General features: G+C 36.5%; 1 protein-coding gene across 1 annotated transcript; it reads right to left on the bottom strand.

Moving 5' to 3' along the window:
* Window positions 1-472: 472 nt before the first annotated feature.
* On the bottom strand, window positions 473-4,313 carry LOC101251366 (alcohol dehydrogenase-like 7). The gene is made up of 10 exons (XM_004253080.5): window positions 4,114-4,313; window positions 3,321-3,457; window positions 3,168-3,214; window positions 2,082-2,407; window positions 1,781-1,863; window positions 1,620-1,695; window positions 1,431-1,495; window positions 1,064-1,159; window positions 795-959; window positions 473-718 (listed from the first exon to the last, which is right to left on the bottom strand). The coding sequence occupies exons 1-10, from the start codon at window positions 4,169-4,171 to the stop codon at window positions 602-604; spliced, it is 1,170 nt and encodes a 389-aa protein (XP_004253128.1). The 5' UTR covers window positions 4,172-4,313; the 3' UTR covers window positions 473-601.
* Between the last annotated feature and the right edge of the window lie 11,656 nt (window positions 4,314-15,969).

Raw genomic sequence — 15,969 nt, 5'->3', positions numbered from 1 at the left:
TATAGCGATTTATTGTAGTGTCGAGATTTAGTAGTTAAATTCTGACAACTGGCCTTTTGACTTAAAAAAAAAAAAAAAGATTGTAATAACAAAAAAGACATAATAATTTGATTTTAGCTTGTGAAAATAAGAAAGATATGAATCTATATTCAATACGATCAACGATTAACCTCGTTTTCTTTTTGTATTGACACTAATGTTTGTGAGTGCATTTAGTAATAGGCAAAAAGGATAAACATATCCCCAAATTATCACAAATGATATATACTTTTGTCGTACTTTTGAGACATTGGTGTTCATGCCGTAAAAAAAACTTAAAAACATATATACTCTTATACTAACGGACATACACGTGTTATAATCTTGTTCATCGATTTAACATTTATTAAAGTATAATCGTAATATGTTTCTTTACTTCACTCCTTTTAACTTGTGATTATGCTTCAGATAACAGAAAAATTCAACAAAAATATGCAGAAGAGTACTAACATTACTCTGAAATATTCTTGGTCTTGCTTAAATCGTAGTTACATATCGAATTCATATAGATTACGAAGCAATCCTTTCTCAAGAACACGCGATCAGTACTAACAGGGATCGATCACTTATCCATCCAGATAACACATCGTAGACTCTTTCCTTCAACGAGCAGATCAAAAGCCGTGTTGATGTGTTGAAAACTCACTTCATGTGTTACAAACTTGTCTAGTTCCAGTTCCTAAAGCAACACGAAAAAAGTATGGACTAGTAAAGATGGAAATGATAAACGACACCAGACCAAGATTGCAATTTACCTTGTCGAGGTAACGTTTGACAAGAAGAGGAATGTCAGATTTGGGTTTGAGACCTCCAAAGAGTGATCCCATGATAGTTTTCCCCAAATGTAGAATATCGGAAGATTTAAATGTCAGCGTTGCTCCCGGTTTATCAACTCCAACGACTATTGTCTTTCCCCAACCCTGATATAACAGCCAAAGTAGGAATGAACAAATATATACGTATGATGAGTAGTTCTAAGGAAGTTACTTTGATGGTTATGAATGGAAAAGCTACGTGGGAAAACCTTTCGACAGCAGGCATATGCTTCCTCCACGAGTGTTCCCATACCAACACACTCGAAGCAGTAGTCAGCACCTCCGTTAGTCATCTCATTTATCACCTGGTCAAAAAAGGGCCAAAAGGAAATGTGATCATCATCGGCATGAGAGGATCTAATAATCCGTAAGCACTAGAAATGAGAGGAACGTAAAATTGGGCATGGAATATAACGATCCATGCCATACGCTGAGCAAAATATAGAAATGATTCGTGCTACTTGAACGATTAAAAATTGGCAAGATTTTTACTTGAAATATCATGTTATCAATCTAGAACGATAGGTGACAGTTTTTGGAGCATCAAATATCAAGCCGAGCAATAAAAAAACCGACCTGGCTAATAGGTTTATCCCCATAGCTATTCGAATCGACAAAATCAGTCACTCCAAATTGCTTCCCTGAGTCAAATGTGAAAAGAAAAGAGCACGGAGGACACGGGAAACGCAGAAGAGTATTGTTAGTTTCTAGTAGCAAACAAACAGAGAACGAAACGAATTGGGAAGAATGAAGAAGAAAGTTCACCTATTTCGAACTTGTCAGTGTTTATATCTACGCCAATAATTCTTGAAGCACCACATATCCTCGCTCCCTCTGCAACCTATAAGACGTAACGTAAGCATATAAACCCACCGGCACTAACTCGTCTACCAATATAAGCAAGAAGAATCAGAAGAGAAACATACTGCTAATCCAATTCCGCCCAAACCAAATATCACAACAGTCGATCCTTGTTCCACGTTTGCAGTTTTCAGGGCAGCACCTACTCCTGAGCTCATCTTACATAATATCAGACTTGAACTTATTCGAACTTCTAAAGAGAGTTAGATAAATTTGTATTCGTCTATAGATTTCCTCTGAGACATCTGATGAATAAGATTACGGAAAACAATTTTGTATGATGATTTAAGCACCGCGGCTGTTAAGAAGTTGAAACTGAAATGACATTAAGTCTAAAAGGGAATTTAGACGGGGTCAGAAACTAACCTGTTGAGACTCCACAACTAAAGAGGCATGCCCTGTTAGGTGGAACACGAGGATCGATCTTCGTTACATTAGCAATGTCTACAACAGTGTACTCGGCGAAACTTGATACAGACAGAAAATGGTATAAAGTTTCTCCATCAACAGTAGTGAATCGACTAGTACCATCTCTAAGCATCCACGGAGATACCTTAAATTGGAATTGTGAACAACTGTTGCTCTTCTTGGATGTGCAATCTATACATTCAGTACAGTCGGGCAAAAATATCGGGATAACTGAATCTCCTTCTTTTAAATCCTGGACATTTTCTCCAACACTCTCCACAATCCTTCAGTGAATAACATGCGATAAGGAAAGTGCGTGTTCATGCACTGATGCAAAAATTACAGGTACAAGGAAAAAGCAATTCAAATATTAAGACTCAATTGACGGTAAAGTTCTTGAGGATAACAAAAGGAACGCTTTACATATTACACTAAAAGTACTAGAGGAAAATGAACTTTCAGAGAACAAAATCTTAATCTCACAAAAACGCAAGCTTAAGAATAACCATCCCATCATCAATGCACAGTTGTTTCTTTAAAGCATGCATGTTTGACTTAAAGACATAGCCTAATGGCTTTACGATAAGTGGCTAGCGCTAAATGAAATTCGTAAGGAGTTACAAACTAAAACTCGATTATTCCAAACGTGAGCTAAAATAAATCTGCATTGAAATTAGAGACTGGTGAAAAGGGATATGCAGTGACTTTCAACAATAGAACAAATAACGAGCTGACCCTCCATTTCCATTTAGGTGTCTTAGTTTGACTAGGCATGGAGTTTCAGAAAATAAAGAAGACTTTTCGAATCCCATGGTCTTAAACTAAAGGTGTGTAAAGTACTAAATGCGCTTTGAATCTTTGTCTTAGACGTGCTATGCAGAAAAAAATGCACCAAATATAGATAGAGACACTCTTTATAATAGCAGACGAAAAGTAAGATACTTGAATCGAAACGAAGGGAGTAACATGTACTACCAATCAAGTATTCTTTAAAAATATTTACAACAGATAAATGAACTTGATAGGGGAATATACTAAAAGTACCCGAAAGCTTCGTGTCCCAATATTCTTGGAAAGCATCCAGGGAAGTCCTAAAGGAAAACCAAGAATCTGATTATTCAAAAACAAGTTAAACAGACACTTTCTTCAGTAAAAAGATCAAATTTTTGCAACTTTTATTAGCACAAAATTACATACTTTCAACTTCCAGAAGGTAACATCACTGTGACAGAGAGAAGTACAAACGATTTTTATACGAACTTCACAGGCTTTAGGAGGAGCCACAATCACTTCCTCTATCACCAGAGGTTCTCCTGCTTTTCTTGCCACTGCCGCTGCAAATGTAACTCACAATTACGCGGGTTTTTTCACAAAATAAAACAGAACTGACAAATTCCTCATACCCCTTTTCAAGATTCGTCAAAAGATTCAACCTTTGATCCATATAAAGAACAAAGAACTTTTCCATAGGCTGACAAACCAACTAAAATTACTCAAATTTACTCATATTCCTTAGCCGTTAAATGAACCTAACTCAACCCCACAAGCTATATCTCGACGATTACCAAAGACCATATAAAGAGACCTCAAATCCCTTAAAGCACCAATGTGAGACTCAACAACAATTACCTCTTACTATGGTCAAGTTAGGGGGCAAAGGGGTTCATTCGTAATCACTTCGTCATAAAATTACACTGTATATATAAGATTATAATTTTAATTTGTATATCTCAACTTCTTTATTTTTTTCAATTCCCTTTAGTGAAAAATATCCTAGCTCCATTACTACTCCTACCCCAATTTCAAGATTCCTCAAAGATTCAACCTTTGCTTACAAAACATAGCCAATTCAAGATCCACATAAAGAATCAACATTGTTTTCATAGCTAATTATAATCAAAGATTCTTTAAAGATTTGATTTTGAAAAGATGGGGACAAAACTTGTGGTGGTGGGGTGGGGGGTGGGGGGAGGGAGTTTCTGAAGAGTACCTCTGCAGTGAATTGGTTTTCCAGCAGTTTTGCTCAACTCAGCTTGTGTGGCAGCCATTGTTAAAAGCTTAAAAAAAAAAAAACTTAAACTCTCATGGAGGGTGTGTGGTGTGTTTGTATTTTCAATTCTTAGTGTTGGTCAATTCTTATGGTGTCATTATCAAATATCTTCATCATTTTAGGAATTAAAAATTTTTTATGGAAGAAAAGAAAATGTTTTTTTCTTTTTTAATTTTCTAATGTTTGGTTTATTAAGATATTTTAGATGATATACTTTTAGAAAAATGAGTTCTTTAAAAATTATGAAAATTACATTTATGTTCTTTAATTTTGAGTGTACACAAGTAAAGATTTAAACTTGTTACAAATAGATAAAGTCGCTCTACATGAAAATTTTGTGTTTAACGTAACGTTTTATATATATATTATGTCACATTGGTAATGTAGCTAGTGATTGTCACATTGGTAATGTAGGCACCAGGCCTAATGTATCTGTAGCAACAGCTACAACAATAGGGAAGAAGAGAATCGAAATATGTATAGGTGGTAAATGCAAGAAATTAGGTGGTGGGCTAGCGATATCAATTAGAATTCCAACGCGTTAGACCTGCTTCGTGGAAGCAGAGAATCAAAATATTTATGGGCGGTAAAATAGCGTATACTTGCTTCAGGACTTGTTTGATCTTGAAAATGGTGTTCATGACAATCTGAATCCATTACTAACGTCTTAACAGGCGTCCAAATAAAATATGGGCAAAGAAAATGTCAGAATTCTGGATCACCAAAAAAGATCGTGAACTATAGTACACGAAAATTGATAAAATGAAGGGTTTACCTACTCCGAGGCTCGTTTCACCTTCACAATGGTCTTGTTTTAGCCGTTGGGCAAAAAAACGTCGTAATTCTGGATCACCAAAAATCCATGAACTATAGTACACGAAAATGAAAAAATGGGATATACATGCTTTGGGGCTCGTTTGACCTTGAAAATGGACCATTTTGGCCGTCTGACAGACTGGCTTCATAGGGAACATCTTAAAGGACGTACACAAAAATATCGGTTAAAAAAGACGTTAGAATTTTGGATCATAAAAAATTCATTGACTATAACACATGAAAATCGGTAAAATGGCAGTTTACCTGCTTTGGGGCTCGTATAACCTTCAAACTGGGTCATTTTGGCCGTCAGAGCCAACTGACTCCATAACTAACGTCTCAACAAACATCCACAAAAAATTTGGGCAAACCAGACGCAGAATTCTGGATCCCTAAAAAAGATCGTGGACTAGCACATAAAAATCAATAAAATGAGGGGTTTACCTGCTCCAGGGCTCGTTTGACATTTGAAACGGTCCGCTTTGACCGTCAGGGTCAACTTGATCCATAGATAACGTCTTAATGGATGTCCATGAAAAATTGGACAAAAAAGACATCGAAATTCTGAATCACCAAAAATTCATGGACTATATAGTACACAAAAATTGGTAAAATGGGGTATACCTGTTTTGGGGCTCTTTTGACTTTGAAAATAGATCGTTTTGGCCGTCAAACCTAGTGGGTCCACAACTGACGTCTTAATGGACGTCCAAGAAAAAATTGAACAAAAAAGTCATCGAAATCCCGAATCACCAAAAATTCTTGAATTATAGCACACGAAAAATGGTAAAATGGGGGGTTTACCTTCTTTAGCTTGTTTGACCTTCAGAATCGGTCATTTTGGCTGTCAAGACCAACTGTCTCCACAACTAACGTCTTAACGGTCGTCCATAAAAAAATTGGGCAAAAAGACATTAAAATTATGTATAACCGAAAAAGATCGTGGACTATAGAATATAAAATTGGTGAAATGAGGGGTTTACTTGATTCGGGGCTCGTTTGACCTTCAAAATGGTCCTTTTTTTAGCAATCAAGGTTTGACTTCGTAGATACCGTCTTAATAGACGTCTATAAAACATTTGGGCAAAAAAGACGTCGGAATTTTAGATCACCGAAAATCCATGGACTATAATACACGATAGATAAAATAGGAAATACCTGCTTCTCAACTCTTTTGATCTTGAAAATGGGAAGTTTTGACCGTCAGGGAACTCTAGCTCCATAACAAACGTCTTAATAGACATCCATAAAAAATTTGTGCAAAAAAGACGTCACAATTTTGAATCATCAAAAATTCATTGACTATAGCACACAAAAATTGGTAAATTGGGGGGGGGGGGTATACTCATTTCGAGGCTCGTTTGACCTTCAAAAATGGATTGTTTTGGGTGTTAGGGTCAACTGAATTCATAACTAACGTCTTGACGGACGTCCACAAAATAATGGGCAAAAATACAATGGAATTCTGGATCACCATAAAAGATCTTAGACTATAGCACTAAAAATTGGTAAAATGAGGGGTTTACCAGATTCGAGACTCGTTTGACCTTCAAAATGGTTTGTTTTGGCCGTCAAAACTAACTGCTCTATTGATAGCGTCTTAATATATGTCCATGAAAAAGTTGCGCAAAAAAGACGTCGGAATTATGAATCACCAGAAATCGAGGACTATAGTACACAAAAATCAGCAAAATGGGGTATACTTACTTTGGGGCTCCTTTGACCTTTAAAATGGGTTGTTTTGCCCATCAGTGCCTACTGGCTCTACATATAACGTCTTAAAGGACGTCCATAACAAATTTGGGGAGAACAGTCGTTGGAATTCTAGATCACCAAAAACATCGTGGACTATAGCACATGAAAATTGATAAAATTAGGAGTTTACCTGCTCTAAGTTCGTTTGACCTTCAAATAATCCATTTTGACTGCCAAGCCAACTGGTTCCATAGATAACGTCTTAACGGACGTCCATGAAAAATTTGAGCAAAAAAGATGTCGGAATTCTAGATCACCAAAAATCCATGGACTATAGTACATGAAAATCGGCCAAATGGGATATACTTGCTTCGGGACTTGTTTGACTTCGAAAATGGGACGTTTTTGTTGTCAGTGCCAACTCGCTCTACAACTTACATTTTAACGGACATCCACAAAAAATTTTGGCAAAAAAGACGTCGAAATTTTGGATTACCAAAAATCCATGTAATATAGCACACGAAAATTGATAAAATGTGGGTTTTACCTGTTTCGGGGCTCGTTTGACCTTCAAAATGGGTCATTTTGTTGGTCAGGGCCAAATAGCTCCATAACTAATGTCTTAACGGACGTCCATAAAAAAATTGAGAAAAAAGTCGGAATTCTTGATCACCAAAAAAATCGTGGACTATAGCACACGAAAATTAGTAAAATGAGGGGTTTAACTACTCCAGTGCTCGTTTGACTATCAAAATGGTGTTTTTTGACCGTCAGGTCCTATTGAATCTATAGATAACATTAATGGACGTCCATACAAAATTTAGACAAAAAAATATTGAATTTCGGATCACCAAAAATCCATGGACTATAGCACACGAAAATTGGCAAAATGGGGTATACCCTTCTTCGGGGCTTGTTTGACCTAATCAAGGCCAACTGGATCCATAATTAACATCTTAATGGACTTCCATGAAAAATTTAGACAAAAAAGATGTCAGAATTATCACATAAAATCCATTGACTATATAACATCCGACAATTGGTAAAATAGGGGTTTACTTACTTCGGGGTTTGTTTGACCTTTAAAATAGGCATTTTTGTAGGTCAGGGCAAACTTGCTCTATAGATAACATTATAATGGACGTCCACAAAAAAATTGGATGAAAGTGACGTCGAAATTTTGAATCACTAAAAATCCATGGACTATAGTACACGAAAATTTACAAAATGAGGTTCACTTGCTTCTAAACTTGTTTGACCTTAGAAATAGGTCGTTTTGGTTGTCAGGGCCAATTGACTCCATAGTTATTTAGTCCATTTTGGCTGCCATGACTAACTGGCTCCATTGATAACGTCTTAATGAACGTCCATGAAAAATTTGGGCAAAAAAGATGTCGGAATTCTTGATCACTAAAAATTTGTGGACAATAGTACATGAAAATCAACCAAATGGGATATACCTGCTTTGGGGCTTGTTTGACTTTGAAAATGGGTCATTTTGGTTGTCAGGGCCAACTCACTCTATTGCTTACATCTTAACGAATGTCCACAAAAAAATTAGGCAAAAAAGACGTCGAAATTTTGAATCACCAAAAATTCATAAACTATAGCACACGAAAATAAAAAAATGAGGGATTAACCTTCTTCGGGGCTCGTTTGACCTTCAAAATGGATTGTTTTGGCCGTCAGGGCCAAATGGCTCCATGGCTAATATCTTAACGAATAGCACATGAAAATTAGTAAAATGAGGGCTTTACCTACTCCGGTGCTAGTTTGACTATCAAAATGGTGCGTTTTGACCGTCAGATCCAATTGACTCCATAGATAACATCTTAATGGACTTCCATACAAAATTTAGACAAAAAAGGTCAAATTTTGAATCACCAAAAATTCATTAACTATAGCACACGAAAATTGACAAAATGAGGTATACCTGCTTCGGGGCTTGTTTGACCTTAAAAATGAGTTATTTTATAGCCAAGGACAACTGAATTCCTAGCTAACGTATTAATGAACGTCCACAAAAAATTTGGGCAAAAAAGATGTCAAAATTACGGATCACCAAAAATTCATAGACTATAGCACACAAAAATGGGTAAAATGGGGGTTTACCTTCTTCGGAGTTCGTTTGACCTTCAAAATGGGATTTTTTGTACGTCAAGGAAAACTGGCTCCATAGATAATGTTGTAATGGAAGTCCACAAAGAATTTGGGAAAAATAATGTCGAAATTTTGAATCACTAAAAATTCATGGACTAGTACACGGAAACTGGCAAAATGAGGTTTACTTGCTTCGGACTTGTTTGACCTTAAAAATGGGTTGTTTGGCCGTCATGGCCAATTGTCTCCATTGTTAACATCTTAACAAATGTCCAGGAAAAATTTATTTAAAAACACGTTCAAATTCTAGATCACCAAACATATATTGACTATAAGCACACGAAAATTGGTAAACTGGGGGATTTAGCTGCTCGGGGCTTATTTGACCTTCAAAAATGAGAATTTTTGGCCGTTAGGTCACTCTGGCTCCTTTGGAGTGTCTTAACGGCGTCAACAAAAAAGTTGGGATAAAAAGACGTCCAATTTTATATAATAAAAAATTCATAGTCTATAGCACACAAATATCAGTAAATTGGGGTATACCTGTTTTGAGGCTCGTTTGACCTTCAAAATGGATTGTTTTGGATTTTAGGTCTAATTGACTCCATATGACGTGTTAACGGATGTTCACAAAAAAAGGGCAAAAAAAATGATGTAATTTTGGATCACCAAAAAAAATCGTGGACTATAACACTAAGAAATCGATAAAATGAGGGGTTTACCTGCTCCGGGGCTCGTTTGACTTTCAAAATGGTCTGTTTTGGACGTCAAAACTAATTGTCTCCATTGATAGAGTCTTAACAGATGTCCATGAAAAAGTTGCGCAAAAAAGACGTCGGAATTCCGAATCACCAGAAATCGATGGACTATATTGCACGAAAATCAGCAAAATAGGGTATATTTATTTTGGGGATCGTTTGACCTTTTGAATGGATTATTTTGTTCATTAGTGCCAACTGACTCCATAAGCTAACGTCTTAACGAACATCCACAAAAAATCTGGGGAGAACAGTCATTGAAATTCTAGATCACCAAAACCAATTGTGGACTATAGCACATGAAAATTGATAAAATGAGGGATGTACCTGCTCTGGGGATCATTTGACCTTCAAAATAGTTTGTTTTGAATGTCATGACCAACTGAATCCATAGATAATATCTTAACGAACGTCCATAAAAAATTTGGGCAAAAAAGATGTCGAAATTATGGATCACCAGAAATTCATGGACTATAGTACATGAAAATCAGCCAAATGTGATATACCTGCTTCGAGGCTCGTTTGACTTTGAAAATAGGTCGTTGTGGTCGCCAGGGCCAACTCGTTCTATAACTTACATCTTAACGGAAGTCCACAAAATATTTGGGCAAAAAATACGTCAGAATTTTAGATTACCAAAAATCCATAGACCAGCATCACGAAAATAGGTAAAATAAGGGATTTACCTTTTTGGGGGCTCGTTTGACCTTCAAAATGGATCATTTTGGCCGTCAGGGACAACTTACTCCATAGCTAATGTATTACGGACGTCCACAAAATATTTGAGAAAAAAAGTTCAAATTTTGGATCACCAAAAAAATTCGTTGACTATAGTACACGAAAAGTAGCAAAATTAGGGGTTTACCTACTCCGGTGCTAGTTTGACTATCAAAATGGTGCGTTTTGACCGTCAGGTCCAATTGACTCCATAGTTAACATCTTAATTGATGTCCATAAAAAATTTAGAGAAAAAAAGTCAAATTTTGAATCAACAAAAATCCATGGACTATAGCACACGAAAATTTGCAAAATGTGGTATACCTGCTTTAGGGCTTGTTTGACCTTGAAAATGAGTCTTTTTGTAGTCAAGGCCAACTAATCCAAAGATGACGTCTTAATGGACGTCTATGAAAAATTTGGGCAAAAAAGAAGTCAGAATTACGGATTACCAGAAATCCATGGACTATAGCATACGAAAATTGGTAAATGAGTGTTTACCTACTTCAGGGTTCGTTTGACCTTCAAAATGGGCCTTTTTGTACGTCAGGGCAAATTGTCTCTATAGATAACGTCGTAATGAACCTCCACAAAATAATTAGGCAAAAGTGAAGTCAAAATTCTGAATCACTAAAAATCAATGGACTATAGTACACGAAAATTGGCAAAATGAGGTTTACTTGCTTCAGGACTTGTTTGACCTTAAAAATGGGTCATTTGGCCATCAGGGTTGATTGGCTTCATAGTTAACGTCTTAACAGACGTTCAGGAAAAAATTATTTAAAAAGACGTTCGAATTCTGGATCACCAAACATATATATACTATAACACACAAAAATCAGTAAAAAATGGGGGATTTAGATGCTCGGGGCTCATTTGACCTTAAAAATGAGACTTTTTGGACATCAGGGCACTCTGGCTCCTCACCTAACGTCTTAACGTACGTCCATAAAAATTTTGGGAAAAAATAACGGCGCAATTCTGGATCACCAAAAATTCATAGACTTATAACACACAAAAATTGGTAAATTGGGGGGTATACCTGTTTCGAGGCTCGTTTGACATTCAAAATAGATTGTTTTGGATGTTAGGGACAACTGACTTCATAGCTAACATCTTAATGGACGTCCACAAAAATAAAAATACGATGGAGTTCTTGATAACCAAAAAAGATTGTGGACTATAGCATTAAAAATCGTTAAAATGAGGGTTTTACCTGCTCGAGGCTCGTTTGACCTTCAAAATGGTCTATTTTAGCCATCAAAACTAACTCGCTCTAGTGATAGCGTCTTAACAGATGTCCATGAAAAGTTGCGCAAAAAAAATGTTGGAACTCTGAATCACCAAAAATCGATGGACTATTATAGTACACGAATTCAGTAAAATGGGGTATAACTTACTTTGGGGCTCGTTTGACCTTTAAAATGGGTCGTTTTGCCATTAGTGCAAACTGGCTCCATATTTAATGTCTTAATGGACGTCCACAACATATATGGGGAGAACAGTTGTTGGAATTCTAGATCACCAAAACCAATCGTGGACTATAGCACGCGAAAATTGGTAAAATGAGGGGTTTACCTGCTCTGGGTTCGTTTGACCTTCAAATAGTCCGTTTTGACTGCGAGACCAACTAACTCCATAGATAACGTCTTAACGGACGTTCATGAAAAACTTTGGCAAAAAAGATGTCGAAATTCTAGATCACCAAAAATTCATGTACTATAGTATATGAAAATCGGCTAAATGGGATATACCTGCTTTGGAGATTGTTTGACTTTGAAAATGGACCGTTTTGGTTGTCAGGGCCAACTCGCTTTATAGCTTACATCTTAACATACGTCCACAAAAAATTTGGGCAAAAATTACATCGGAGTTTTGGATTACCAAAAATCCATAGACTATAGCTCACGAAAATTTGTAAAATTGGGGGTTTACCTTCTTCGGAGCTTGTTTGACCTTCAAAATGGGTCATTTTGGTCGTCAGGGCCAACTGGCTACATAGATAATGTCTTAAAGGACGTCCATAAAAAAAATTGAGAAAAACAAGTCAGAATTGTGGATCACCAAAAAAGATCGTGGACTATAGCACACGAAAAGTAGTAAAATGAGGGGTTTACATACTCCGGTGCTACTTTGAATAGCAAAATAGTGCGTTTTTACCGTCAGGTCCAATTGAGTCCATGGATAACATCTTAATGGACGTCCATACAAAATTTAGACAAAAAAAGTCAAATTTTGGAATACCAAGATTTCATGGACTATAGCACATGAAAATTGGCGAAATGGGTTACACCTCCTTCGGGCTTGTTTGACCTTGAATGAGTCGTTTTGTAGTCAAGGACAACTGGAACCATAGCTAACATCTTAACGGACGTCCACAAAAAATTAGAGCGAAAAAGACGTCAGAATTACGGATCACCAAAAATCCATGGATTATAGCACACAAAAATTGGTAAAATGGGGGTTTACCTATTTCAAGGCTCGTTTAACCTTCAAAATGGGTCATTTTGGCTGTCAGGGCCAACTGACTCCATAGACAATGTCTTAAAAGACGTCCATAAAAATTTAAGAAAAAAAGTCAGAATCCTGGATCACCAACTAAGATCGTGGACTATAGCACACGAAAATTAGTAAAATAAAGGGTTTACCTACTTTGATGCTCGTTTGACTATCAAAATGGTGCATTTTGACCGTCAGGTCCAATTAACTCCATAGATAACATCTTAATGGACGTCCATACAAAATTTAGATAAAAAAACATCAAATTTCAAATCACCAAAAATCCATGGCATATAGCACACGAAAATTGACAAAATAAGGTATACTTGCTTCGGGGCTTGTTTGACCTTGAAAATGAGTCGTTTTGAAGTCAAATCCAACCATATCCATACATAACATCTTAACGGACGTCTACGAAAAATTTAAGTATAAAAGAAGTCAGAATTACGGATCACCAAAAATCGATGGACTATAGCACACGAAAATTGGTAAATGGGTGTTTACCTACTTCGGGGTTCATTTGACCTTCAAAATAGGCCTTTTTGTACGTTAGGGCAAACTGGCTCTATGGATAACCTCATAATGAACGTCCACAAAAAAATTGGCTAAAGTGAAGTCGAATTCTGAATCACTAATAATCCATGGACTATAGTACACGAAAATAGGCAAAATGAGGTTTACTTGCTTCGGGACTTGTTTGACCTTAAAAATGGGTCATTTGGCCATCAGGGTCAATAGGCTCCATAGTTAACGTCTTAACAGACGTCCACAAAAAATTTATTTGAAAAGATGTTCAAATTCTAGATCACTAATCATATATTGACTATAACACCCGAAAATCAGTAAAATGGGGGATTTAGCTGCTCAGGGCTCATTTAACCTTAATAAATGAGACATTTTAGCCATCAGGGAACTCTGGCTCCTCAGCTAACGTCTTAACGGACGTCCACAAAAAATTTAGGAAAAAATGACGTCGCAATTCTGGATCACCGAAAATTCATAGACTTATAGCACACATAAATCAGTAAATTGGGGGGTAACCTATTTCGAGGCTCGTTTGACATTCAAAATAGATTGTTTTGGATGTTAGGGACAACTGTCTGCATAGCTAACATCTTAACGGACGTCCACAAAAAAATGCACAAAAAATATGATGGAATTCTTGATAACCAAAAAAGATTGTGGACAATAGCATTAAAAAATCATTAAAATGAGGGTTTTACCTGCTCCGGGGCTCGTTTGACCTTCAAAATGATCTGTTTTAGCCGTCAAAACTAACTTGCTCTAGTGATAGAATCTTAACAGATGTCCATGAAAACGTTGCGCAAAAAAGAAGTCAAAATTCTGAATCACCAAAAATCGATTGACTATAGTACACGAGAATCAGCAAAATGAGGTATACTTACTTTAGGGCTCGTTTGACCTTTAAAATGGATCGTTTTGCCATTAGTGCAAACTGGCTTGATAGCTAACGTCTTAATGGACGTCCACAATGAATCTGGGGAGAAGAGTTGATGGAATTGTAGATCACTAAAAACAATCGTGGACTATAGCACACGAAAATTGGAAAAATAAGGGGTTTACCTGCTCTGTGTTCTTTTGACCTTTAAATAGTCTGTTTTAACTGCGAGACAAACTAGATCCATATATAACGTCTTGACGGACGTCCATGAAAAATTTGGGTAAAAAATATGTCAGAATTCTAGATCACCAAAAATTCATGGACTATAGTACATGAAAATCGGCCAAATTGGATATACCTACTTCGGGGATTGTTTGACTTTGAAAATGGACCATTTTAGTCGTCAAGAACAACTCGCTCTATAGCTTAAATCTTAATAGACGTCTACAAAATATTTGAGTAAAAAATACGTCAGAGTTTTGGATTACCGAAAATCCATAGACTATAGCTCACGAAAATTGGTAAAATGAGGGGTTTACCTTCTTCGGGGCTCGTTTGACCTTCAAAATGGGTCGTTTTGGCCGTCAGGGCCAATTGGATACATAGCTAATGTCTTAATGGACGTCCATAAAAAATTTGAGAAAAAAAAGTCAGAATTTTGGATCACCAAAAAAGATCATGGACTATAGCACACGAAAAGTAGTAAAATGAGGGGTTTACCTACTCCGGTGCTAGTTTGACTTTCAAAATAGTGTGTTTTTACCGTCAGGTCCAATTGAATCCATAGATAACATCTTAATGGACGTTCATACAAAATTTAGACAAAAAAAGTCAAATTTTGGATCACAAAAATTCCATAGACTATAACACACGAAAATTGAGAAAATGAGCTACACCTGCTTCGGGCTTGTTTGACCTTGAATGAGTCGTTTTGTAGTCAAGGCCAACTAGATCCATAGCTAACGTCTTAATGGAAGTCCACGAAAAATTTAAGCAAAAAAGACGTCAGAATTACGGATCACCAAAAATCCATGGATTATAGCACACAAAATTGGTAAAATAGGGGTTTACCTACTTCGGGGCTCGTTTAACCTTCAAAATTGTTCATTTTGGCTGTCAGGGCTAACTAACTCCATAGCTAATGTTTTAACGGATGTCCATAAAAATTTAAGAAAAAAAGTCAGAATTTTGGATCACCAACTAAGATTGTGGACTATAGCACACGAAAATTAGTAAAATGAGGGGTTTACCTACTCCGATGCTCGTTTGACTATAAAAATGGTGCATTTTGACCGTCAGGTCCAATTTAATCCATAGATAACATCTTAATGGACGTCCATACAAAATTTAGACAAAAAAATATCGAATTTTGAATCACCAAAAATTCATGGACTATAGCACACGAAAATTGACAAAATGGGGTATACCTGCTTCGGAACTTGTTTGACCTTGAAAATGAGTTGTTTTGTAGTCAAGGCCAACCGGATCCATCATAAAATCTTAACGGACGTCCACGAAAAATTTGAGCAAAAAAAAACGTCAGAATTACGGATCACCAAAAATCCATGGACTATAGCACACAAAAATTGGTAAAATGAGGGTTTACTTACTTCGGGATTCGTTTGACCTACAAAATGGGTCTTTTTGTACGTCCGGAAAAACTGGCTCCATAGATAACTTCGTAATTGACATCCACAAAAAAATTGGACAAAAGTGACGTTGGAATTCTGGATCACTAAAAATTCATGGACTATAGTACACGAAAATCGGCAAAATGAGGTTTACTTGATTCGGGACTTGTTTGACCTT

This window comes from Solanum lycopersicum, chromosome 12 (assembly GCF_036512215.1).
Source record: "Solanum lycopersicum chromosome 12, SLM_r2.1".
In the NCBI taxonomy this organism is placed as follows: Eukaryota; Viridiplantae; Streptophyta; class Magnoliopsida; order Solanales; family Solanaceae; genus Solanum; species Solanum lycopersicum.
This window is presented reverse-complemented; position numbering and strand designations above follow the sequence as displayed.

Excerpts from the sequence above, each read along its gene's own strand:
- LOC101251366 (XM_004253080.5), bottom strand. The coding sequence starts at position 4,171 with ATGGCTGCCACACAAGCTGAGTTGAGCAAAACTGCTGGAAAACCAATT. Across the intron at positions 2,408-3,167 it reads TTGGGACACGAAGCTTTCGG|GATTGTGGAGAGTGTTGGAG; the intron begins GTACTTTTAGTA and ends TATTCACTGAAG. Across the intron at positions 719-794 it reads TCAAACGTTACCTCGACAAG|GAACTGGAACTAGACAAGTT; the intron begins GTAAATTGCAAT and ends GTGTTGCTTTAG.